Raw genomic sequence first — 26,888 nt, forward strand, 5'->3', positions numbered from 1 at the left:
AAAGTAATAAGTAAAAAAAAATATATTGTTATTTGTTACGTTTTGACAATTACTATTAATATTCTGGATTATCTGGGGGATTTTAGTTAAGGTGGATTACTGGTCAGAATGTAACAAATGCATTACAACCAAGGTTATGTTAAGACATTCTGCAAGTTCTATATAGACCATGTATTTAATTTTCATTTTATTGTTTATTTTCTGAGAATTCTGCATTATCTGATTCACTGCAGAAGACAGCGTTCAATATGGACACATATTAGATCATTGGATTGGTGGGAAAGAGTGAGTGGCAACTTTACAGATGCCCAGTGGCTTCAAAACTTCAGGATGTCATAAGAAACTTTTGACCACATGTGTCACAGACTGTCACCGACACTGCAAAGAACAGACACAATACTAAATTTTTCTGTGCTTGTACGTAAGAGAATATGGAAGCTGGCAACTAACTCAATATAGAAGCGTGGGATATCTGTTTGGGGTCAGCATTGCAACAGTGTGCAAATCACTGTCACTACAAAACTGCTTCCAGAACACACCTCAGCATAGAAGAATTCCCGCACAGAAGAATTGGCTGAAATGGCTGATTACTTTGATCACAGGTGCCCCAATGCGTTGGTGCTATTGACGGCTCTCACATCCCTATTATTGCTCCAGAAGAGTACCACTATGAATATTTTAATCGCAAAGGTTAGCACTCAATAATATTGCAAGCTGTGGCGGGTGGCAATGGATTGTTTTGGGATTTGTGTGTGGAGTGTCCAGGCAGTGTGCATGATGCAAGAGTGCTGAAATATTCTAAATATAGACATTAGCATCCAGCGGAAACCTTTTCCAAAACAACACAAGGACCATCGAGGAATGTGACATGGGCTACTACATAATTGCCGATCCTGCATATCCCCTCCAGAAATGACTGTAATGTGAATCTGGTTAAGCAAATGGTTCTGACATGTTGCGTGCTCCACAATCTATGTGAAAAACACTGGGAGTATTTCAATGATGAATGGGCAGTTACACTGGACTTTGCACAAGCAGTACATATATTACCAGAAAGAGGGGGGAGTGAAGGTACAGATGGATGTGAAGCTCTTCTTGAGTATTTTAGTGGACATGTATATTAAACACCAAGGATACACTGGTCTGTTCTATATTTTATCTGTGCTGTTAATAGCTGTTAATAAGTATTGTGTGTTTGTTAAGAAAAATAAAAACACAAATTGTTTGAGAATGAGTATAAATTATTTTAAAGTGCTTGAACTGTTATTATAAAAACAATAATTAGATGAAGAGTACACACTTATAAATTAACTATACATAGGCATGCTTTAATTATTCACAAACTATATACACTCATAAATTAACTATATACAAACATTTACATACACAATGCAATACAATGGCTTTTACATAAGAACATAAGAATGTTTACAAACGAGAGGAGACTATTCAGCCCATCTTGCTCGTTTGGTTGTCATTATCTTATTGATCCCAGAATCTCATCAAGCTGCTTCTTGAAGGATCCCAGGGTGTCAGTTTCAATAACATTACTGGGGAAAGTTGGTTCGACACTCATACAATTCTCTGTGTAAAAAAGTGCCTCCTATTTTCTGTTATGAAAACCCCTTTATCTAATCTCCATTTGTGACCCCTGTCCTTGTTTCTTTTTCCAGGTCGAAAAAGTCCCTTGGGTTGGCATTGTCTATACCTTTTAGAATTTTGAATGCTTAAATCAGACCACTGCGTTTAATCTTCTTTGTTCGAGACTGAATAGATTCAATTATTTTATCCTGTCTGCATATGACATGCCTTTTAAACCCGTAATAATTCTGGTTGCTCTTCTTTGCACAGAGCAGGAATATCCTTTTTGTAGTGAGGTGACCAGGACTGAACACAATTTTCGAGAGGAGGTCTTACTAATGCATTGTACCGTTTTAACATTACTTCCTTTGATTTAATATCAATATTGATTTAATATTTCATAGATTCCTTCTTTAATTTCAGTATCTCCCATATGGTATTTATAAATCACATTTTTGTTGCCTGCAAGCAGTACTTACAGTACTTTACCTTTTCTGTAATAAATGTCATTTGCCATATGTCTGCCCCATACTGAATGCTGTCTAGAACATTTTGAATGACTGTTGTTGCTGCAATTGTGTTTGTGCAGGACTTTGTCAAAAGCTTTCTGGAAATCTAAATAAACCATGTCTTATGCTTTGCAATTATCCATTGTCGATGTTGCATCCTTGAAAAAAACAAGCAGGTTAGTTAGACACGATCTCCCTTTCCTAAAACCATGTTGACTGTCTCCCTGGATTCCGTTACCATATAGGTAATTTTCCATTTTGCATCTTACTATAGATTCCATAAGTTTACATATAATAGAAGTCAGGCTTATTGGTCTGTAGTTACCTGGTTCAGTTTTGTCTCCCTATTTAATCTACAGGAAAATGTCAATGTTGTGACAACAAAGCCTCTTCAAGTTGTACTAATATAGCTAAGAAACTTGTTGGTTAAATACCACTTACCACAAAAAACAGAGCTGAACACACACACACACACACACACACACACACACACACACACACACACACACATTTCGGTGCACAAAGAAGGTATCAGGAACAGATTTCCATTACATGAGAGTAGAAGTTAAAACTTCATGCTCCGCTCTCGTCTAGATAAGCACCAACTTGGACAAAGCTTCACAGTAAACTAATGTGATGGATCTCCATCTCCAACCAATATGCATCCCTTTGCGTTTCTTTCCAGCTGATAATGTAGATATCCTTCTGCCTGGTGTTGATGGCTGAAATATAATGCTGGCTTCAGGAATCAGCTTATTTTGCCTCCCCATTGCATCAGCACACACAACGGTCATGATGCCGGCTCCGGGGATCAACCACAGTACGGTCTCCCTAGTGCATCAACATCTCTGGGGTCTTCAAGTGGGCACCTTCCATCCTTGGTGTTTCATCAACTTGCCCACAACATCTTAAGAGGGCTCGACAGCAATTTTGGCATCCCAGCATCGCCCCCCTGCATCCCTCACTCAACTCAGCCCAGCTTACTTACCCGAACATCAGCGTTGCTTTCTTTCTATTGTGCTTGTGATCGCCAGCCAGAATCTTTCCGTCTCAACCACAGCCAGTTGCTGCTCCTTTCTGCTGCTTCAGATAAGTTCTTCACTGTGCGACGCAACTCTTGGCCACTGAACCTGACACCTCTTCAGAACCAGGTTGTAGAGTGTGCCACAAATCCTCGACAACCCACTTTCACTGGGTAAAGCCAGACTCTTCATCCTTGCTGTTCCGCTTCAGCCACTACTTGAGCATACCAAAGTTTCTTCCTCTCATACGCCTCAGCCACAGCATCTACCAGATGAAAATGTGCTGATCCAGACCACAAGACAATGTCTGGTCGAAGGTTAGTGGTGGCAATCTCAGGTTGAAAAATAAGCCATTGACCAACACCTGGCAGCATTTTCCAGTCTCTAGCAGCTTCCAATTGTCCTGGGCGAGGCTAGGTTTTAACAACTTTTCTTGGTGGTCGCTGTCTTGGAGAGAGGAATATTGTCTTTTGTGTGTCATGCTTTGATGGAAATGGTGGCAACTTATTGGTCATGTTATGCTTGTCTTCCAATGCTAAGGACATAAATCGCAGCACCTGGTTATGGCACCAAGTAAACCGTACTTGGCTAAGACCCAACTTACATCATGTCAAAATGTGATGTAATGTTGCAGGTGATGAACAACAAGAACATGAGGGATCCTCACCCACCCAGAGGTTTAGGTTCTGTGGTGATGGGAAAACATCATATGCTGATCTGATGAGGATTGACTATCAGCTTTCTCCTTTGAGCTGGGGTTGCCTTGTGCCATGTAGGAGGAGCTGAACTGAGACCAAAACCACTTCTTCCATGCTGAACTTGCCCCATAATATCACTTTCTTCCAGTTTTCAACACAGGTGCTGCCTCTCTTCCGCATTTGTCGCGTGAATCTACTAATGTCATTTCCAGTCGGACCTTGGCACACTTAAACTCCTTGGTTAGAGCAGAGACCGGTAGCTGCAGTATTCCTTTACCATAAAGTCCCACTCTGCTGAGGCAGCTTGGAACGTCCAACAATTTCCTGACATATGAACTGATTAATGCTTCCAGCGTTGTCAAGCAAGCAAACTTCGTACCAAGTCAGTGGCCACAGCACCCTAGGCATAGACCAAACTGAAAGCACCAGAATTTCAGTTTGCCAGATAAAGTGCTGTTATCTATGCTCTTCAACCCTTCCACTGCTTGTTGTCTAACTTCTCCCACACTAACTGTGTCTGCAACTGCAACTGTTTAAGAGCTGAAAAGAATAACAAACCAGGTAACTGCAGTTCACAGGTGCGGCTTGCGCTGTTTATTAAAGAATACAAAAGTAAATAAAATATTTAAACAAAAATAAACACTGGCTCACAGAGCACAAATAAAATAATAAACAAAACAAACAAAACACAAAAAAAACCTATAGGTCAGGCTGGGCGATCGCCTTCACTGTTCCTGTATTGTTTTAAATTTATTTTCTCCTCTCTTGCGCCTCACTCCCTCTCTCGCTCTCCTCCATACAACCACCCGGAATGCAGAGAGCTGCAGGTATTTATACAGGTGACCATCTCCCGATTAGCAACAAATTAATCACTTCATTAATTTGGGAGATGGACACCTTCTGAACTAGTTTTAATTATTAACGTGGATGGGCTTCCAATCCACGCTGCAAAAACAAAACATATGGCCCCACTGTCATTTATAATAAATACATTTTCAAAACAATAACAAAACAAAATGGACGGCTACACCATCATATATACAAAACAAATACAATAAATGAATCATAAAACAAACAAATACAAAATTGGAAATGTACAGGGCTCCTCGCCCTGTTACACAAACGATTAGTCTTTGTTTTTTATTCCAGTGATGTTTTTTGCTGGTTCTACAATTACTTGTGTCACTTCCTCGTAGATTTTGTTTACATTGATTTCTTCATCTTTTTGCAGATCTTGAAGAATGCTGACTCTGTTTTTCAGTTTCGGTTGAAACACCAGGCTTTGCTTCTGGAGCAATTCTATGATTGTGTTGGATTTTGTTATCATGAGTTTCGTTCTCTCCAGTGCTGTGTTTGGGGATATTTTGCATCTTACAACTCTGTGATCACTTCATGTGTTAAAATTATTTAGTACTGAGACAGCTTGGTGAGTATGTAGTGAATTTCATTCTTTACTTTTTTGGGTCCTTCTCTCCATGTTCATTTTCTGATGGGTTTCTTCTGGAATAAGTTAAGTTCTTGTTCATGGAAAATTCAACTAGTCTGTCACCCCTCTCATTCCTGTCGCTATGTCCAAATTGGCCAACTGAATTCTCGTCTTGGCATTAAAATCACAGATGATGAACTTATATGGCTCTTCCATTTTTGTTTAGTTATTGTACTTCTTGATAAAAATCATCTATTTCCTCCAAACAGCTTTTTGTTGGTGCATATACTTGGATGATCTGAAGTTCATACTTCCTTGCAACTTCAGTTTCACTATCAGTTGCGGAACTCTTGGATACACTGTCAGTCTCTACTACGTTATTCTTGATTCTCTTGTGGACAATGACTCCAACACCTCCTGTTCGTCCATCTGTAGTGCCTTGGTAGAAGAGAAGATGTCCACTCTTGTTCTTCATCTTTTCACTGTACTTAGCTTAGTCCTACGATGTCCCACTTGATTCTTCGAAGTTCATCTTCCAACTCTTGAAGTCTTGCTTCACCTAAAAGAGATTTGCAGTTGTACATGAACAGAGTTAGTGTTCTGTGGCAGCCTAAAATCGTAACCCGGTGATTCTTAGCACCTTCTGCCTTCAGCCTAACTGTATACTGCCTTGGTTGGTGGCAGTCGAGCCTCTGGGGAATGAGGGCCATGTTTTTTGCTTTCATCATGGGGGGGTTGGCCATAACTCACCATGTTGGCCAGATGGGTTGGTTTAAGTGTCCATTCCACTGATATATATATATATATATATATATATATATATATATATATATATATATATATATATATATATATATATATATATATATATATATATATATAGTGCCTTGCAAATGTATTCAGACCCCTGACCAATTCTCTCATATTACTGAATTACAAATGATACATTGAAATTTAGTTCTGTTTGATATTTTAACACTGAAACTCAGAATCAATTATTGTAAGATGACATTGGTTTTATGTTGGGAAATATTTTTAAGAAAAATAAAAAACTGAAATATCAGGTGGAGGCCAATGGTAAGGTAATTGTGTCCTCGTTAGGGCAATTTCTTTCATCGGTGCAAACTGGGAGCTTCCACGGCACAGGGGTTGAATACTTATGCAAGCAAGATATTTCAGATTTTTATTTTTTTACAGTCTTGGCTGACTCAAATAGGTTTTCCTCAAGGAATCACATGTACTTTGCACCATACATTCTCCTCTCTATCCTGACAAGCTTCCCAGTTCCTGCTGAAGAGAAGCATCCTTAAAACATGATGCTGCCACCAACATGCTTGACAGTTGGGATGGTGTTGACTGGGTGATGTACAGTGTTGGGCTTGCACCAGATATAACCTTTTTTGACATGTCTGTAGTATCATCTACATGCTTTTTTGCAAACTCCATACGTGCTTTAAGATGAGGCTTTTTGAGTAATGGCTTCTTTCTTGCCACCCGTCCATACAGGCGAGCTTTGTGTAGGGACTGGCTTATTGTTGATGTTTGAACACTGACTCTCATCTCAGACACAGATCTGTCAAGGTCATTGTTGGCTTCAGAGTGACATCCTGAACCAGTTTCCTGCTTGCCCAGCTGCTCAGTTTGGGAGGCTGACCTGATCTAGGTAGTGTCTGGGTGGTATGATGCATATTCCACTTTTTAATGATGGACTTCAATAGACAGTATTATAAAAGCAATGAAGAAAGACGTGTTTCTGAAACAACTGTTTTTGCCCTATATGGATAAAAGTATTTGTGCACTTTAAACAACTCTGTATTTAAGTTAGTTACACCACATTACTGCAAGTATTCCTCTCTTTAATAATGTTGTCTTAAAAACACTACAGTCTTCTGTTTGTGTTAATGTGCAGTGTGCATTAATGTACATATCAAATGATTGAGTGTTTAAGGTAACGGATACATTCCTCTCGTTAAACTGACAAGGTGTACAGAAAATCAATCCAGTCTTGTTTTCTTTGTGAATGTTCTGCCACTGTAAAACCAGCACTACTCATCTTTTTGCTGATATTAAATAATTCAGTGTCATGACCTTGACTGAGGGTTTGCTGAACTTCAAATATATATATATATATATATATATATATATATATATATATATATATATATATATATATATATATATATATTTTTTTTTTTTTTTTTTAAAGTTATTTTGGCTTTAAGACAGGCAGTCATGTTTAAATTACATGGTAACTAAACTGCTCTAGATGCAAATTAGCCCTTGCTTCTGCCATTCATGCCCTTACAACCTTGGGCAATTTTAATCTCTCTCGCATTACAGTTTTACAGTCTAGCTGATGCCTTCCCTATCATTTGATGAACACTTTAACTTCACATTGTTTCTAAAAGACAAGAACATTGCCAGGTAGAAGTAGAAACAGATTCTGGTAGCTGTTATAAAATGGTGAAATAACTGATCATGCTGATGTCTGTGTTAATAAAATGTTCATTAAATCCAAAGTATTTCTCCAAAATGTTCTGGTGGAAATGGGCGGTATCAGTAACATTCACATTAGCTGTTTGCCATCATGTTACTAAATCACGATATCTCCACCATGGGTAGGACAAGAAAGCATGCATTTGACATGAAGAGTGCAAGGTGATGAAATAGTTTTGAAGGCAAACTATACAGAAAGTTAACATATCTCAATCTTTACCACCTCCAGTTCCTTGAGGGAGGTGAAAATCTATAGTGTCATAATTCTTGAGATGTAAGTAATTTGAGCAGACACAGCACTTTTCAAATGAGCATCAATTATCAGTAGCCTAAAGAAACCTGTCCTTTACAATGAAAAGAAAAAAGAAAAGCTACAACCCTTAAGAGTAAGTTATGGCTTTTCAAAGGTTCAGTGTCTACATCCTGACAGTTATGTTGTTCTCGATTTTGGCATGTAAAAGCCCATGCTCTAAAGTGCATTTCAATAAAATGAAATCTAGCTCTTGCCCCTGAGCGACAGAGAATGAGCTACAGGTTAAGATGTGTTTAACAGCCAAATTGGGGTAAAATGTTAAGATGAAAGTGATATCGGTTAGAATACAATAATACGATTGTATTGCTGCTGGGGGCTCAAGGGGACCTCTGCCTTTTTTCTGCCTCCCCATTTTTTTTTGGCCACCAGCCGCCACTGGTCAGTATAGAAGAGATATGGATAGACCTAGGTATTTTACCTTTACGAACAGCAGCTTTTTTTTGTATTACTCTTTTAAAAAGCAAAGTTTGATCAAACATATCCTACTGATCCAACTAGAGTTCGTTCGGTATTTGGAGTAATTGGATAGAACAGAAAAAAAGATAGTTGATTTGAATGTGGTTAGGACCATGCCTGAGCATTGTCAATAATATAAAATCACTGCAAGTGGATGGGCAAACTGTAAAAATATAAGCATATTTTTCCCTCAGTAGTAAAATATTTGCAGATTTTAATGGTTGCTATGAGGAAGTGACGCTTCAAGCTTTTTTTATGTTAATTGGAAGGTTTTCATAAAGTCTATCAGAAAAGCATAACAACCAAGTATTAATGTTTTACAGACTCTGCAGGTTTATTTTCCTAAAGATAATTTACTGGGAGAGATGTGTTTTACTCATCAATATGCCCCCATGAGAAACAAAAGACTGGCATTTGTGATATGGACTACATATTTTCATGGTGAGCTCTGGAATTACTGTCCTGGTAACATAAGGAACAGAAAACAGCAGCCGAAGAGCAAGGCTGGAAAGTGATTTAGCAAAAAAATAAACTATTTGGCAAGGTTTAAAACAGCATGCACTTAATAAACCTAAATACACAGAAGCTAATGAATTAGCCTGCTGTGCCACCTACCCCCATCACACGGCAATATATCAAATACTGATTACTTTTATTTTTACAAATTCAGTGTCACAGTTTGCTGAAATACATTTAGATTTGTGGCATGAAACATTAAGGTTTGTGTAATCCATTAATGAAGACATTTGGAAATAAAGAAAAGATAAATTGTGTAACACCTTAAATTGATTCAAAAGGTAAGGACTGTTGTGGTACATTTTAAAGAATCAAATAAACAAATCTGTCAAAGAGGTATTGGTCTGTGCAGTTACATTTTTAAAGTAATCAATTACAAGAAAGAATGCACTGACATTTACAAAACACACGTAACAAGTAGAATGTGATACTTTTGGAAGAGGTAATCACTTTAGTTTAAATCAGTTTATGGGACCTGTTTGAGCCAGCAGATTACATGTGCTATAACTGGGAAGGAGTGAACTGCTTTCCTTTTGTATTAAAACAAAAGAGTCTGATTTCTAAAGGCATATGCTATGACTTGAGATTTAAATAACCATATCTGTCTTGCAATCAAGATTGGAAAGTTTAATTAAAAATTTTACTTGCACGTGAAGTGCTGTGCAATCACCATGCCTAAATACAAATATACATTTTAAACACTTGTGTTACACAAACCAGTTTATATCCTGTGTACCAATGACTATACACCAACTTTTAGCACGCAACATATAACAGAAAATACACACAGGGGTGGGCACTTTGTCACATTTACCGACCCCCCCCCCCCCCCCCCCCCCTGTGCAAAGCACACATGGCCTCAATGGCCACCTCCACCCTTAAAAGCCCAAAAGTCCAGCATAAAGTCCTGGGCCAGGACCGGAGGCTTCAAGGGGCCCACAGGTCATAAGGCTGTCAGCAGCAATGCTGACAGTAGGGTGGCATACTCCTGCCACTCTTTTGCTGCTGGTGGTAATGCCTGCAGCTTACCAGCTGACAGCGGAAATGCCGTCAGCAGAGACATTAATAGTCCCCAGTCTGGCTCCTCTAGTTGAGGTAGGCCTGGCAGCGGAAAGACTGCTTGGGGGGTGGTCTCCTGACCTCACCCCTTCTTCGTAGTTGGCAGCTCCCCTTGGTGAGGCTCCGACCACAGTACTTCCAGCAGCGAAAGTGCTGCAGTGGGAGCAAGTCTCCTGACCTCCCCCACGATCTCTGGCAGCGAAACTGCTGCTGGGGTTGGTGGTCTCCAGACCTCCTCCCCCTTCTTCTTGGCCGGTAGCTCCTCTTGGTGGGGTTCCGGCCACCGTACTTCCTGCTGTGATGCGGTGCAACAGGCAACCCCAGGCGATGCGGAGCGGCTGGCAACCCCAGGCGAAGCAGTTCCAGCGACCCCAGGCGATGCTGAGCGGCTGGCAACCCCAGGCGATGTGGCGCGGCTGGCAACCCCAGGCGATGCGGAGCGACAGCCAACCCCAGGCGGTGCCAGGCAGGTGTCCTTGGACGAAGCGAGGCAGGCAGGACAAGCTGGGGTGCGGGTGTTGGCCCTCTTCTCAGCCACTGCGGCTGGACGGTACTTCCCCGTGCTTCCCTCAGCAGTCTATGCAAGGGCTGCTGAGGACCGCCAGCATCTAGTCCTGGTCGTTTTGGTGCAGGGAGAGGAAGCTCCTGCTCCTCTCCCCCTGGTGGTGATGGAGGCAGAAGCAGCTCCAGCTCCTCTCCTTGTAATGGTGGGGGAAGTGATACCAGCAGGCATTCATCCTCTGCTGGTGGGGGAAGTGATACCAGCAGGCATTTACCCTCTGCTGGTGGACAGGAACCCAGCAGGCATTCACCCTCTGCTGGTGGATGAGAACCCAACAGGCATTCACCCTCTGCTGGTGGACGGGAACCTAGCAGGCATTCACCCTCTGCTGCTGAACGGGGACCCAGCAGGCATTCACCCTCTGCTGGTGGACAGGGACCCAGCAGTCATTCACCCTCTGCTGGTGGACAGGGACCCAGAAGGCATTCACCCTCTGCTGGTGGAGGTGGCGGAGGCAGAGGAAGCTCCTGCTCCTCTCCTCGTGACGGTGGGAAAAATGTTACCAGCAGGCATTCATCCTCTGCTGGTGGGGGTGGCGGAGGCAGAGGCAGCTCCTGCTGCTCTGCTCCTACCAGTGGAGGTGGGAGCGGTGTGTAGTCTACCTTTTTTCAGGGGACTGGTTTGGCTCTCCCTCTCTTGCAGAGGACTGGTGCGGCTTTCCTTCTGGCTCTGGAGGTAAAACCAGCAGTGGACACTCTGCCTTCCTCTTCCCCTTTCCCCTTCTCTGCCTCCTCCTCACCTTCCTCTCCTGGGCCAGTTCCTCCTCTCCCTTTTGGTAGGGACAGCGCACCACCGGGTGCCCAAACTCCCCACAGGCAAGGCACCAGCCTTGGTCCTCAAGACCACCGAGGAGGTCCTCCAGATCCTGGCAGCCATCTCTCCAGTTCCAGCCTTCCATTTTTTATTTATTTTTTGTTGTTGTTGTTGTTGTTTGTTTTGGGTTTTTTTTTGTTGTTTTTTTTTTAAACAACAAATTGCGGTTCCTACTCTGGTCGGTGTCTAGGTGGCGCTGGTAGTCCCATGATGACACCACGTGTCACAAAGAAGGCAAGAGTGGGGGACGTCCGACCAGAAACAGGAAAATAAACAAAGTGAGAGGTGGAGTTTGGTGGAGCTGAGCGAATGGTCTCGCTTAGCATTTAATAAATGAATAGACAGACAGAAAATAAGCAGTGGTAACAAACAAAAACACAAGGACACGGCACATTCACCAAAATAAGCAGACAAACAAAACGGGCTATCACTATACAAAACACTGTGAGCAGATATTTTACTTATATTATTTATGATCACAATGATTACCTCTGTCTCATATCCCATTCTCCACTCACCGAACACACAACCCCGAGTATGTGAAAACATGCTGCTTTTATGCAGCTGTACCGAGACTCGACATCTAATCAATAATTCAACTGGAGTCGCGGTACAACTGCACGTGAATTAATAAAGTGCAATTCCCCGTGCTCACATATTACATTTTACTTGCATGTGAAGTGCTGTGCAATCCTTGTGCCTAAATACAAATATACATTTTAAACACTTGTGTTACACAGACCCGTTTATATCCCGTGTACCAATGACTATACACCAACATTTAACACACCACACGCAATATATAACAGAAAATACACGCAGGGGGCGGGCACTTTGTCACACCAGTTCCCAGCTGAGATTTATTTTTCTTGTTAATTGGATGCCTCCATGGTGAAATCAGACCAGCAAATAGACACACACAGGACTGCGAGGTGAGGCACTGTTGTGCACATTTATTGTAAAATAAATAGTTTATACAAAACAAAACACTCAAAACAAAAGACACAATGGCCAAGATAAACAGACAACAACACAAAACACAACAAACAAGTATCGTGCTGGATTTAAAGCCAGCACAAGCAGCAATTGTTTATATTCATTTTTATATCTCGATCTCTCATTCCTCCTCTGAACACTTAACCCAGAGCGAGCAATCCTTGCCTCTTTTATGCTGCTATGTCTATTAATCATTCAAGAGGGCCCTGGCACAGTCTGCACGTGAACTACTTTGGCAATTAAACCTTCCCTGCTGACCTCAAACACCCGTATGTAAATACATGCATTTAAATAAGAGTAACACAACACAAATACAAAACAAACAAAATACACACAGGGGCGGGATTTACAACTCCCACACATCTCCCCACTTGTGCTCACAGCACACATGGTCTCAAAGGCTCAAAGGTCTTGGTCTGGGTCCTGGCCCTTGACTGGAGCTACTAATGGGCCCACGGGCAGCCACGGTGTGAGGCTCTCCTTCATTAACACCAGCAATACTGTCGGCGACAATGCTGACATTGGTAAGGATCCTCTAGCCTGGGCAATCCTGGTAGTGGAAATACTGCTATTGGCAATGCTGGCAGGGGCAATGATGTCAGCAGGGTTAACACATAGGCAAACTCGTCACGTTCTTAGGGCCCTGTTGCAGGGCTATGGAGAGCCCTGCACTTTATAAGAGGGAGCAGGGCAAAACCCTGCTGTAAAGTGTATTTGTTTTGTTCTGTATTATTGTTATTTGTTTATTTTAAAATATGACGGTCGAAAAGTAGTGTGTTTGTATATTGTTTTGCACCAAGGATGGGGAAGCCCCCTCCACAAAACCCAATGAAGAAGGTGACCATCTTCCGAGTTAATTAATTGAATAATTTGTTGTTAAACGGGAGATGGTCACAAGTATAAAATCCTGCAGCTCTCCCTGTTTGAGGAGGGTGTTCAAGAGAAGTAAACAAGAGAGAGAGAGAGAGAGAGAGAGAGACTTTGACTTTTAAGATCCTTTATTTAAATATTCCAAATAAAATCCATTAAAATTCAAATAAAGGTAAAACACAACAAAAGTTAAGATTCCTACTGCCTGAGCAAAATTTTAAAAATCCTAAATATATCGTGTTCTCCTTAAAAACAGATTTTAAACAAAATAAAAGGATCATTAAAAAATCAATATTAAACAGTGTTTTTTTCTTTGTTGAAAACAGATAAGCCAAAATAAAACACTGTAAAACAAAAATTAAATAAAATTAGAACAAAAACTGGAGCTCCCCCTCCTCACACACGGCGTCTCCCACACACCACCTCTCCTGAAAGTCCTCCAGGTTACTGACCAGTTTAAAATACTCAAACTCTACCCTGATCTGGCTGACCACGAGCACCCTGAACTGAACCACTAAACTGGTCAGTCCAGAACCAGAGAGTTGATTTTTCCTTGTCTTTAAAATAGCCAATTTTGCCTGTCCAAATAAAAAATTAATAAGAACACACCTGTTTTTCATTTTAAAACTGTATAGAACCCCAAAAATAAAAAGCTCCTTACTAAAAACGACCCCTAAATTATTCAGGATTCCCTGCAGTAAATTAAAAAGTGGCTGCAGCCTCTCACACTCACTGTAGGCATGAAAGAGAGTTTCCTCTGCTGAGCAAAAAGCGCACTGCTCACTGATGCTGGGGTCCACTCTATGGAGAAGCCTGCCTGTGGACACAATGCAGTGTAGAATCTTCCACTGCAGGTCCCCCACTCTCTTGGCGAGAGGCGGCTTGTACAGCACCCTCCACACCGGCCTGTGCCCCTCCTCTACAGCCAAGTAAGCTCGCCACTTAGAGTCTACCAGACCCCTTAGCCTACTATACTCTGTGGCTTTAACACACAATTTGTATATATGTTTTCCATTCATTGTGTGAAAGATAATTTCCTCCACATTCTGCAATTTAAGCAAAGTCCCTCCATTCTCTCCACCCCCCTCACCTTCCTCACCTACTGCTGGTGACACGATCATCCCTGGAAATAAGGAAAGCTGTCTCTGCTCTGTGCCTCTGGACAACTCCTCCCTCAGGACTGCCTTGAGCCGCGGGGAGAGGCAGCCCCTCAACTCACCCATCAGTCTTTCTGCAAGCCTCTCTGAGTGCCAGCCTAGCTGTGCAGTTAGCTGGGAGGCAGTTAGCCAGCAGGAGAGCTCAAGGTTTAACAGGTGGACCATCCTGGTTACACCTGCTTTTAAAAAACTGGCACAGAGCGTCATCGACTGGAGGAACTTAACTGGAAAGAGTGGATTAAAAAATAGGGGCTCCTCAAACAGGTCCTGCCCTGTCAAGGACTCCACATCCCTTTCCACCCTCACCAGCTGCCAGGCTTTTAAAATACTTTGATAAAAAGGAGGAAGTCCTGCTTTACTAAAACTGGTGTTCTCAATTAAAAACAGGTGTTTTCCTAACCCCAGCCCCCCAAATCTATTGAGAAGGAAACAGGCCAGCCTCTTCCAATGAGCCTCCTCCTCAGTGTACAGGAGTCTCTGAACCGCCTGCAGTCTGAAGGCTGCCACCCTGCTGGCAATGCTGACTAGCCCCTGCCCCCCCTCATCACTAGGGAGGTAGAGGACTGCCGGCCTCAAACTGTGTCTCCCGCTCCAAAAGAACTCCAGCAACACTCTCTGGATCTCCTTCACCAGGCCCTGGGGTGGGTCCAGGCATACCAGCTTGTGCCACAAGCTAGAGGCCACCAGATTATTAATAACAAGCACCCGGCCCTTGAAGGACAGTTGAGCCAGCAGTCCCTTCCACCTCTGCAGCCGCCCCCTCACCCTATCCAACAAACCCTCCCAGTTCTTTTTCATGGAGTTTTCTGTTCCGAGGTGCACCCCCAACACTTTAATACCTGTTCTGTTCCATTTCAGCCCCTCAGGCAGGAAAGGAGGGGTGCCCTCATCCCAGCTGCCTGACAGGAAGGTGTCACATTTTGCCCAGTTTACTCTGGCAGAAGATGCTCTCTGGAACTCATTTAGAGTCTGCTGCAGTGCTTGGACATCTGCATCCCCACTCACAAACACAGTCACATCGTCTGCGTAGGCAGACACCTTCACTGTGGCAGAGGAGGGTGTGGAGGGCGAGGAGGGCACTGTCCATCCAGATAACCTGACCCTCAGCAGGTGCAGCAGAGGCTCTATAACCAGTGAATACAGCATACCAGACAGGGCACAGCCCTGCCTTATACCCTGCACACTGGGAAGGGCTGACTCAGCCCATTGTTGATCTTTAAAATACTAAAAATGTTGGAATATAAAAGCCGAATATAAGAAATAAAACCAGGACCGAACCCGAAGCTTCCAGTGTATGAAAGAGGTAGGTGTGGTCGACTCTGTCGAAAGCCTTCTCTTGATCCAGGGAGACCATTCCTACATTAAAATCACAAATATCACTTACAGTTAAAAAATCTCTAATAAAAAATAAGTTATCAAAAATAGAGCGACCCGGTATACAATATGTTTGATCCATATGTATTACAGTTCCAATAACACTTTTTAATCTATTAGCGATTGTTTTGGATAAAATCTTTAAATCAGAACATAAAATTGACACAGGTCTCCAATTTTTAAGCTAGCAAAGGTCTCCCTTCTTGGGCAGCAGTGTAACCACTGCCCTACGGCAGCTAAGAGGCAGTTCCTTGTGGCTGAGGCTCTCTCTCAGAACCTGGAGCAAATCCTCCCCCATTATATCCCAGAAATTATTATAAAATTCTGCTGGCAGTCGATCGATCCTGGGAACCTTTCCGCTGGAGAGCTGCTTGACAGCGGCGGTCATCTCCTGGTGGGTCAGCAGTGCGTCCAACTGAATCTGCTCCTTCTCACTGAGGCTGGGTAACCCGTGGAGCAGCTGCTCAGTGTCCTCTATGTTGCACGGTTCTTTATTATAAAGTTCCTTGTAAAAACGCACTGCCTCTCTGCTGATTTCCACCCGGGTGTGCAGTTCTTTCCTACCAGGAGTCCTGATACAGCACAGCTGTCTACTGTCCGCTCTCTTCCTCTCCAGGTTGAAGAAGAAACTAGTGGGGGCATCCATATCTCTCAACTCCATGAATCTGGAACGCACAATCGCTTCACTCTTTCCTTCAGCAAGCTCCCCAGCGCGATTTTCTGCTCTTTTATGTTCTCCAGGGTCTGTTCTTTAAATTCTGAACTTAAACTTTCCTCTAGGAGGAGGATTTTGGACTCCAGTTCTCTCACGGCTGTGTTCAGCGACCTGGTTGCTTTTATAGTATATTGTTGACAAAACATTTAATTTTTATTTTGCCAATGTCCCACCACTGTCTTAAATCTTTATATTGTGCTTTTTCTTTTTTCCAAATTATCCAAAAAAGTTTGAATTGTTGCTTAAATTTTACATCGTGTAATAATTTTACATTGAAATGCTAGTAAGATGCTCTGTGGGGTTCTGATTGAATTATTACTGTAATTAATAGACAGTGGTGGTCAGAGAGACTACTGGGGATGATTCTTGCTTTGATAAATTTATTTAAATCGTTTTTAGAAGTATAAAACCGGTCTAGTCTTGCTCTATATACACAGTCTGTGTGATACTGAGACCAGGTGTATTGTCTTGAACTGGGGTGCAGGCATCTCCATATGTCAACCAGGTCACTGGACTCTAACAATGCAGCCAACTCTCTGGAGAACTGAGGGTGTGGTTCATCATTATTTCTATCAATATTAAAATTAACAGTACAATTAAAATCTCCTCCTAGTACCACCACATCATTATTATTAATATTAAAAAGAGCTTCCTTTAATTTCTTAAAAAATAAAATTCATTTCTCGCCTCTATTGGGGGCATAAATATTAATAAAAACATACACTGTACTGCCCAGCCTACCTCTTACTTTTAAAATCCTCCCTTTCTCGATTTCATCCATATCTGGTAAAACTGGCCCCAGGCTGGGTTTAAAAAGAACGGCTACTCCTGCACTAGTACTAGCACCGTGACTGATCTCATCTCGCTCTATATATACAGTTTGTGTGAGATTGAGACCAGATGTATTGTCTTGAACTGAGGTGAAGGCATCTCCAAATGTCAACCAGGTCACTGGACTCTAACATTGCAGCCAACTCTCTGGATGACTGAGGATGTGGCTCATTATTATTTCTATTTGTATTAAAATTAACAGTACAATTAAAATCTCCTCCTACTACCACCACATCATCAATATTAACATTAAAAAGAGCTTGCTTTAGTTTCTTAAAAAATAACCCCCCACCCCCCCCCTCTCTATTGGGGGCATAAATATTAATAAAAACATACACTGTACTGCCCAGACTAGCTCTTACTTTTAAAATCCTCCCTTTCACTATTTCTTCCATATCTAGTAAAACCATCCCTAGGCTGGGTTTAAAAAGCAAGGCCACCCCTGCACAAGTGCTGGCACCGTAATTCATCATGCACAACCCCTTCCACTCCGCTCGCCACGCCTCCTCATTCTCCTGATCAGAGTGTGTTTCCTGCAGAAACACCACCCCTGTCTGCTTCTGCTCTAAAAACTCTACTAGCTGTGCTCTTAAAAGACTGTCTACAGCCATTTAGATTAAAAGAAACAAAAATGCACTTTTCCATCATGGCTCCTCCATGGTTCCCTCCGACTCCTCGACACCGGTCTCCACCCCTTCCCCTGCCACAGCCGTCACTGTTTCAGGCGGCAGAGATTCAGCCAGCGGACAGTCTTGCACCGCGCCTGGCTCACCCTCTGCTGTGTTCTCTTCCTCCACATTGGGAGGGACTGCAACCTTCTGTTTAAGTCTTTTCTTTTTAACTACTACCTTGAATGGTTCTTCACCATTCTCAGTAGTAGCTGTATTTTCCTCCGAACCCGTCAGTGATAGGCTACGGCTGGGTCTCTTTGTGCGAGGCCGTGGTGTTGGTGGTTCTACCCCGGTTTCCTTCTGCAACTGAATCGCCTCCTCCTCGGTCAGCATGGGCTCACTCTACGGCTCACCCCCAACACCCCCAACTTCCTCCCCATCAGCATTGCCCTGTTCCTGCTCTGTCTCTGCTCTAGCCTCCCTTCTCAGGCAGGCTTTCCTCTGGTGTCTCTGTTCTCTGCAGTAAAAACATATCATCACATCAGAACTGACAAACACCACACAGTTCATCCCTTCTACATTAAAATTCCAGGCTACATTTATGACTTGATTTGGATCGTTTAATAACACAAACGCCTGCCTTCCAAACGACATGACATGCCTAACGCTGTTATTTTTGCAACCCAGCGGGATTCCTTTAATTCAGGACACAAGTTTACCATACCAAGATAAATTATTTTCTGATAGCTCATTTTTTAAAAACAGGAGCACATTAGAAATAATAACTTTCATTACCGGGGTTACTAGAGGGGAAACCTGAAAAAATTCACCTTTCACTGTAAAGCCTTCCTCTACCAGCTTGTTTACCAGCGTCACCTCCACTAAAAATATTGCCAGTGCTTTATTCATTATTGACGCTGACCTAATATTTTCAAACCCCACCACCTCTCCTATTGCCAGCAGGTACTCCTCCACCAAAACCCCGGGGTCAGGCAGGCAATGGACCCCGTGTCGGCGGGTGAGAGCCCCCAGCCCTCTGGAATGAGACCCCATAACGGGATTTCCAAACACACGCACTAACCTATGAACAAACAAACACACACCCCAAAAAAGAACAACAAAATAACTATCAATAAATTGAATAAATAAATAAATAAATTAAGTTTTACATTTCCCAGTCCTACCACACCGGCGTTCCGCCTCTCTGCAAGCCCTTCCCACAATCCTCAATGAAAGATAGAGAGAGAGAGAAGGATAAATTAATTAAAAGTTAAAATAACAAGCCAGTACTTTACTTCTTTGTCGGTTTGTCCACTGTTTGCTTGTTTGTCTGTTCGTTTGGCCAATGTGACATTTGTTTTGTATACAGTGTTTCTTATTTGTTTACCCTTTTTATTTTGTTCATTTATTAACCCGTGCAAGCAGTGCAATTCACTTACCAGTCCTGTCTGTGTCCTATCAACTTTCCTGGCCTGACGTCACCACATACGTCATCTTTTGCACAACTCACTACATGTAGATTTCTAGTTGTTATCAAAAAGCATCTGAAAAAGTGTTTAAAGCGATGACGTTGAGGTTATTGGAATTTCAACATGCAGAGATCAAAGTTTACTTCTGGGTCACTGTGATTTGATGATTTAAATATCTTGATTTAAATGTCTGTTATTTTTATGTCCTCAAACAACACAAGCTTGCCAGAAAAAAATCAGCATATTTTTTTTTTTTTTACAATTTAGTTAGTTAATCCATTTTATAAGTGCAATCATTTATGGTAAACATACTTACCATTGTGATATAAGCGCAATAATGCAGGACAGCATATACACTTAGGGCTTCTGTTTTTCTGATTTTATTAATTGTATTTTTCGGTGCTTCTCTTTTAGCTATTTTTAAGTAAATTGTTTTTGGGGGGGGGGCTTTCATTTTTGATATACTGTTTGAAATTAGTGTTTTTGGTTACTTTCCAAAATGCTTGAGCATTTTGTTTCTGTCAAAACATGTACAGTAGTAAATTGACAGTATGTGCACACTTGTACCTTCTTTTCTTTGCTGTCTTCTACAACGAAATCCCTATGGTCACTGGAACATCCTTCTGGGGTTTTTGTGTGTAGCCATTTTTGTACATTTTGCCACAATTCTGTTTTAAATCTTGCGTATCTTAATTGTAATACAGCTTTAAATCCCACTAGCAAGCCTCCATTCCTGATTGTAATCTTGTTTTAAATCTCGCAAGTCTCTAAGTCTCCAATTGAAATGTAGGAATGTGCTGTCACTCAGTAGTTGGGGCGGGTTTAAAGTATTCAGAATGAATCAATGACAGATACAAGTCAGAAAGGCTGGACATTGCCCAACAGCACTGGGAAATATATTTAATATTATTTTTGTTGTAGATTTTATTTTCATATGGGAAAAAGTGTAAAGTCAATGTGAACTGATTAACTATTTTCAAAGTTTTTCCAGTGTTTATTGGCTATCTATTGATTTCATTTATTTTTTTATTTTTTTGTATTGGGGGTGTTTTATCAGGTTTTATCAGTTAAAACTGAAAATTAGAAGCCCTAGATATACCCTAATATCACCACGCCCTGGACAGTTGAAGCCCTGAAGCATGCAATGCACCCAAGGAATGGTGATATTAGAGTATATCACAGACCCTGTCCTGCCTTATTGCTGTATATATATGAAAAGCTGTCTGTGTATCTGTCACATTTTGAAACCTCAAGAAACATTATTTTGCAGTCTCTAGATGCAGTAGCACCTGTAGCACCCACTGTTCCAGCGCCTATGACCGCAACTGAACTCTGTGCTATACAAGCGCATGGCTTACCGTTGCAATATCAATAACACTGAAAGAAAACAACATGGCCAACTACATTACTAAAGACCCAACTTGTGCTTTCTAAACACTTCCTGTTTCTTTAGACACAGATGGAGAGAGCTGGTTTATCTGGGGGAGTGGCCTCCATCATGATGTATTTCCATCGTGAAATTACTTCCATTGCATTGTGGGCTTTTTGTATTTGTTTTATATGTTTTTGTTTTGTTGTGTTTTCAGTTTTTTGCATTTGGGTTTTTCAATTTGTGTTTTTCTTTTTCAATCTGTAGTTATGTTTCTCAATTTGTAGATGTGCTTTTTGATTTGTATTTGTGTTTTTCAATTTGTTTTTGTGTCAGTTCTGGTCACCTTGTTACAAAAAGGATGTAGCTGCTCTAGAAAGGGTGCAAAGAAGAGCAACCAAAATTATTCTGGGTTTAAAAGGCATGTCATATGCAGACAGGCTTAAAGAATTGAATCTATTCATCTTGAACAAAGAAGACTACATGTGATTTGATTCAAATGGAGATTAGATAAAGGAGCATTCAGAACAGAAAATAGGAAGACCTTTTTTACACAGAGAATTGTGGAAGTCTGGAACCAACTCCCCAGTAATGTTTTTGAAGCTGACATCCTGGGATCCTTTAGGAAGCTGCTTGATGAAATTCTGGGAACAATACACTACTAACAAACAAATGAGCAAGATGGGCCAAATGACCTCCTCTCATTTGTAAACTTTAAAAATGTTTTTGTAAACTTTTAACCCATCCTCAGCACCATTGATTAAATAGAAAAATAAAACCCTCCATTTTTAGTTATTCCTCCCTCTCCTTCCAATGAAGTGTTCAAATTAATAAGAGCCAGATGGGAGCCCTCTCAACCCATAAAAAGCCATAAACATTTAAAATCTAAGTTAATATTTTAAATGTCTCACTTTAGCTGACTTCCAATTACATGTAAGCAACTATTTTCAAACTGTCAAATTACATGTCAGTAAGTATATGTGTATTAAACATTAGCCAACATTATGAAATATGTACTGTAAGTAGTGTAAGTTACATATAAAAGCTAAATTAAGTCCAAGTTCTGTGTTCTTGTGCATATTTTAGCCTTTTAGTCTTGTTCCCCTTTCTTAACAGAGGTGTTCTTACTGCAACACATCCTTTAAGTCCTGATTTCAAGAATCTGATGGATTGATCTGATGGACAATGACGCCTGTGCCTTCTGCCAATTCTGTTGTCAGTTCAATACTTGTCTTTTTTCTAATCCTTAAAGATATTTCTTCAAGTACTGTTAAACCTTGTTAGACAGCTTTTTGGGTCTTCCAGTCCTGGGTTTGATGTTTCTCTGTTTTTCTGTACTTGTTGATTATGCTTCAGATACCACACCCTGAAAATCAAGTGATGCGAGCTATTTCACTCATGTTTTTCCTTCTTCATCAAGTCAAGGTTGTTATAATAGTAGAAAACACTAGTGCAGGCTTTGAGTAAATTGGTGAAATGCAACATGTCTAAGACTTTTGCTCAGCAGTGTATACTGTATATATAGACTTCTGAACTGAAAAAGAATGACAATTTAGAGCACTGTTAAAAGACACTCTGATATTCCACACATAAACTTATCCCACACTGATATAAAATATCAATACTTTAAAATAATTTGAAAACAAAACGGGATCATCAAACTAGAGGCTTGAGGTAACGCTGCACGTGTTCACGGGTTTCAGCACTATGGACAGAGCACAACGACACAGGGTTACTAACTCACAGCAGTGTGCAGGCCTACCCAAGGATTTAGCACCATGGACAGAACACAACTTGACAAATTAATGATGGCAAGTTAGTGTTTGGCTACATCCAGTAGCCAAACAGTTAGAGACAGCCCATAATGTGAATGTCATATACCTAAACATAATTTAAACATATTAATACATTGTTGTGCTGTCAGTAAATTAATACTTTGACATTTGTTCTTTGTTGTTCATTACCCCAAAAAGTCAATCAATCACGTCTTTACTTTATAATAAATATAATATAATAATAATATATAATATTTATATATTTCATAGTGGACCACCATCACAAAGCGCGTTACAGAGGTAGGCTGTGGACTGTGAAAAAAATAATAAGAATAATAAGAATAATAAAAATAAGAATAAGCGGCATGGTCATGTGAAACAGCAGCGGTGTTTTTTTTTTTTTTTTTTTTTTTGCTTTAGCTGCTTTTAGTTCCAGCGCGGGGCACAAGCCTACTCTAGTGGTTCTGTTTACAGCGAGTGAGACAGTTCTGTTAAACGCACGATTCCGAGGAGAATGGCAGTGAGATGATAAAGTGATTGTTTTCTATTTCCTGCATTTTATTCCCTATTTTGGAACAGGATTGATCGCTCTTACTAGCCAACTGGGGAGGGGAGAGAGAGAGAGAGAGAGAGAGAGAGAGAGAGAGAGAGAGAGAGAGAGAGAGAGAGAGAGAGAGAGAGAGAGAGAGAGAGATCACGCTGGATCCAGACGAGCGCTTTAGGCAGAGCACGGGGATACACTAACTAAAAATCCAACATGAGAAGTATGGATTGTAATCCATGCCAAAAAGAAGGAATCATACCTAAAACCAAGCCGTAATTTAATTTGTCCAAGTATAGCCCGTGTGTGATCTTTTGCCTGCAGGTGCATCTGGGGCAGTTAGTTGTGTCTACAAACCAGTTACCATTGTTGTACTTACTTGGCAATCCAGGACATTTAAAATGTTTAATTAAATATCTTAACATATTGCCACCACAGCCGAGTCCGTGGTGCTTGCAGAGTGACAGTTGAGTGTAAGAAGTGAATTATAATCAAGTGCCACTGTCTGCACGGTTATGTTATTTTTTGGCTATTCCCTGACTGCGTGCCGCTGAGCTTCAGTAGTGTATGGGTGCTAAGAAAGTGGTTTCTGGAGGAAAATACAGGATTAGCATATTCATTTCGGCAGATGGAGAGCTTTGCAAGGACCGTATCGTTGAACGGTGTTAGTGGACAATCAGACTCAGCAGCGGTCTTCGGTGAAATATAAAGGAGTAAAAAGCCAGGAGGATTCATGCTCGCTCTGTTTTGTACAGCTGCTGCTGATTCCCCCCAGGCTGGTGAGTAACCCTCGCTCTTGCCGAATCTCTACATATGGGAGACACTGGACCGTATGGCGTGCTATTACCTTGTCATCAGCTCCACGCATCTCAGCAATGGCCATTTCCGAAGCATTAAGGGAGTTTTCAGGGGGCCCCTCTGCAAGACTACCGCCAGTGAATCACCGGTAATGTAATTATTCTTTTACCGCTTTACCCACGTTTACTGCCTGCCCACACTATCCTTTTCCTCTGCAGAGCGAAACACGGTGATGTTGTTCTGAAAGTTATTGTTGGTGTATTCTGCATTAGGGTATTTCTTTTAGTGTTACAGTGATTTTAAAGTATTTTCCTATTAACACCGTCAATCAAAGAACATGGTACTGCACATTACGTTGTATAAAAGTTACACGCAGTTACATTTGACTGTCACAGCAATGAACGCGGCAGCACAACATTTTTAAACATTTTTTGTGCCACTTCTGAATGTAAGTACTGTACGGTTGGCCATTAGTAGCCTACGCTCCACCCTTTCTATTAAGAATAGATAAATATATCTGAAGATTTTGAAAAGAGAACGAGAATAAAGACTTGATGGATTGTTATTTTCTGTAAGAAACAACAAAGGTCGAATTCTAAAGTCTGGCCCCCAGTTATTGTTTCTGCATGTAAGCATCTTCTATTAATTTATTGACAGTCGAAACATCTCATTTTGAAACTTGAACAGAATAGTACCTAGTTTAATAACAACTAGAAATGTTGATTTACCCATATGGTAAGAACTTAAATATATTTATTTTGTTGGTCACTCATTGTAGATTTGTATAGCCAATTTTGCAGTTAATCACGAAACACGTTTTCTCTCAGAGGGGGTTATTGCTTTCAAAAATACAGTGCCGGTACAATATGTGTAGAATAGCCACTGACAGTAAAAACCAATTAAATGTGAACAAATTAAAAACGTTAAGGACCCAGTCGTAGAAATACAGAAGGTTATCAAAAAGTTTTTTTTTTTTTTTTTTTTTTTTAATCAGTTGCACAGTGACCTTTCCATATGTCACAGTTTCACTATTATAATTTTTTTCAAGGCCATTAAGTGAGGTGCTCACATTAACATTCCAACAGGACACAATAATTAAGCACATGGGTTTGTATTTGGTTAGTCTGATCATTTAAAGTACCATGCCTTTATTAAGCTGGTAAGCATTGTCAACAGCATGTCTCTAAGGTGCATAGTCTGGACTTTATTATTTAATATCCATGGCTGCATGATTCCATATTTGAAATGCTTGCTATTCATTGAGCATGAAATGCAATAAGAATTTGTGTATGTGCTTTCACCATTGGCAACATTGTTGAACATTTAAACATCTTTATGGAATTTCATGGCTAAATAAGCAAGACTAACACAAATTGAGCGCCTTTGTAATGTTAATTGAACATAATTATTTGAAATTACATGTCTATGGCATTTTATAGATAGCATTGTATTAATTGGTCTTTGGTTGAGTTTATGGTGGATTTTGCTTTCAGACATTTGTAGCTGTTCCAAATTGTAAGCTGTTTTTTTTTTTTTTTTTTATATATATATATACTGCACATCAGAATTAACTTAGAAGGATGCATAAATCTGAATCCACAGAGAAGTTATTCACTGGCATTTTTCATTCTGTATGTTGTTTTGGCTGTGTTATAAAAGTAACCAGAACATGTTTTCAAAGATTACCACTAACTGTATTGCAGAACAAAACATTGCAGAAAGAGTAGACTTACTCAAGTAGCATCTGTAACCTCATGTCTCCAACCTCTTGACTTCTGTGTGTATAGAACTCTTTAACATCTCACAAATTCCAGTAATTATAAATAATTTATTATCATGTTCAATTTAAAGTGAGCTTGCAGAATTGATCGCCAGTTTGTGCTGGGAATTTGACAGGAGTGGTTACAGCGTGTTGCTCCTTCCCGAATAGCATGCAATAGACCGCAGGGCTAAAATGAGGCTGCAAAAATTAAATGTTGCAATTGCAAGCACAATAAAGGTACTTCATATGTAATTTTTTTTTTTAATTTCAGATAGTTACTTATTTACCTGATATATATATATATATATATATATATATCTATATAAATATATATAATATCTGATATATATGTGTATATGTGCTTGTGTGTGTGTGTGCGCGCGCATGTGTGTACTTTTCAATATTGCCATTTTCATACTGTATAACAGCATGATGTTTCTGGAAAAAGAACCTGATAATCACTTAAGAGAACATATCCTGTCCATCTGTCCCCCCCAAGACGTCCTTACCCACCAGCAGAGGGCTCTTATCACCAACGAGCTGGCTTTGGGCGGACGCTCACATAGCAAATATACATAACTATCTGGCTTTGCAGTCGTATCATCTACTGTATTTGCTAGCTGAAAAACCTTTGGCACATGACTCTTTGTCATTTTAATCCAGCATGTTGAGTTCTGATAGTTGCCTTTAACTGATAAAGATTCTGGATTCTTACTAACACTATTGTAAAAGGGGCACAGAAATCAATGTATTCCTTTCTTCCAGCAGGTGGGTTCTTATCAGTTTTGAAAAAAATATATGGATAGATCATTCAGTCTGATACATGTTTTTTTTTTTTTTTTTTTTTTAACAAGATTAATCTTTTACTGTTACCAGATATGAAAATATAAAAGGTCTTTTTGATGTAGCTGGAATCTGGATTCATTTGATTGATTTAAGGATAACTGTGGGACATGTATTTTATTTATCACAATAAGCAGGTTCAACAATACTGTGAGATTTGAAAAGCAAGTTTATACAAATAAGCTATTTTATGGCAGGTGTGGAAACACACATAGTGCTATTAATACATTAAAAAAGTTAACTTATATATCGTTTTTGATGAAATTATAATGAAATATTGGCCACATATTGGTCCCTTTGAAACTGAATGTCAGACTTCATTGCTA

At 40.6% G+C, this 26,888-nt stretch overlaps 1 protein-coding gene across 1 annotated transcript in view; it reads left to right on the forward strand.

Annotated features, from left to right (window-relative positions):
• The first annotated feature begins 23,615 nt into the window (after positions 1-23,615).
• LOC121309102 (zinc finger protein 804B) overlaps positions 23,616-26,888 on the forward strand; it is a 181,865-nt gene continuing 178,592 nt past the window's right edge. The window contains exon 1 of the mRNA XM_041241985.1: positions 23,616-24,105. Within this exon, the coding sequence (XP_041097919.1) occupies positions 23,992-24,105 (114 nt within the window). The 5' untranslated portion in view covers positions 23,616-23,991. The remainder of the gene's footprint in view (positions 24,106-26,888) is intronic.

This window comes from Polyodon spathula, chromosome 3, assembly GCF_017654505.1.
Source record: "Polyodon spathula isolate WHYD16114869_AA chromosome 3, ASM1765450v1, whole genome shotgun sequence".
Lineage (NCBI taxonomy): Eukaryota > Metazoa > Chordata > Actinopteri > Acipenseriformes > Polyodontidae > Polyodon > Polyodon spathula.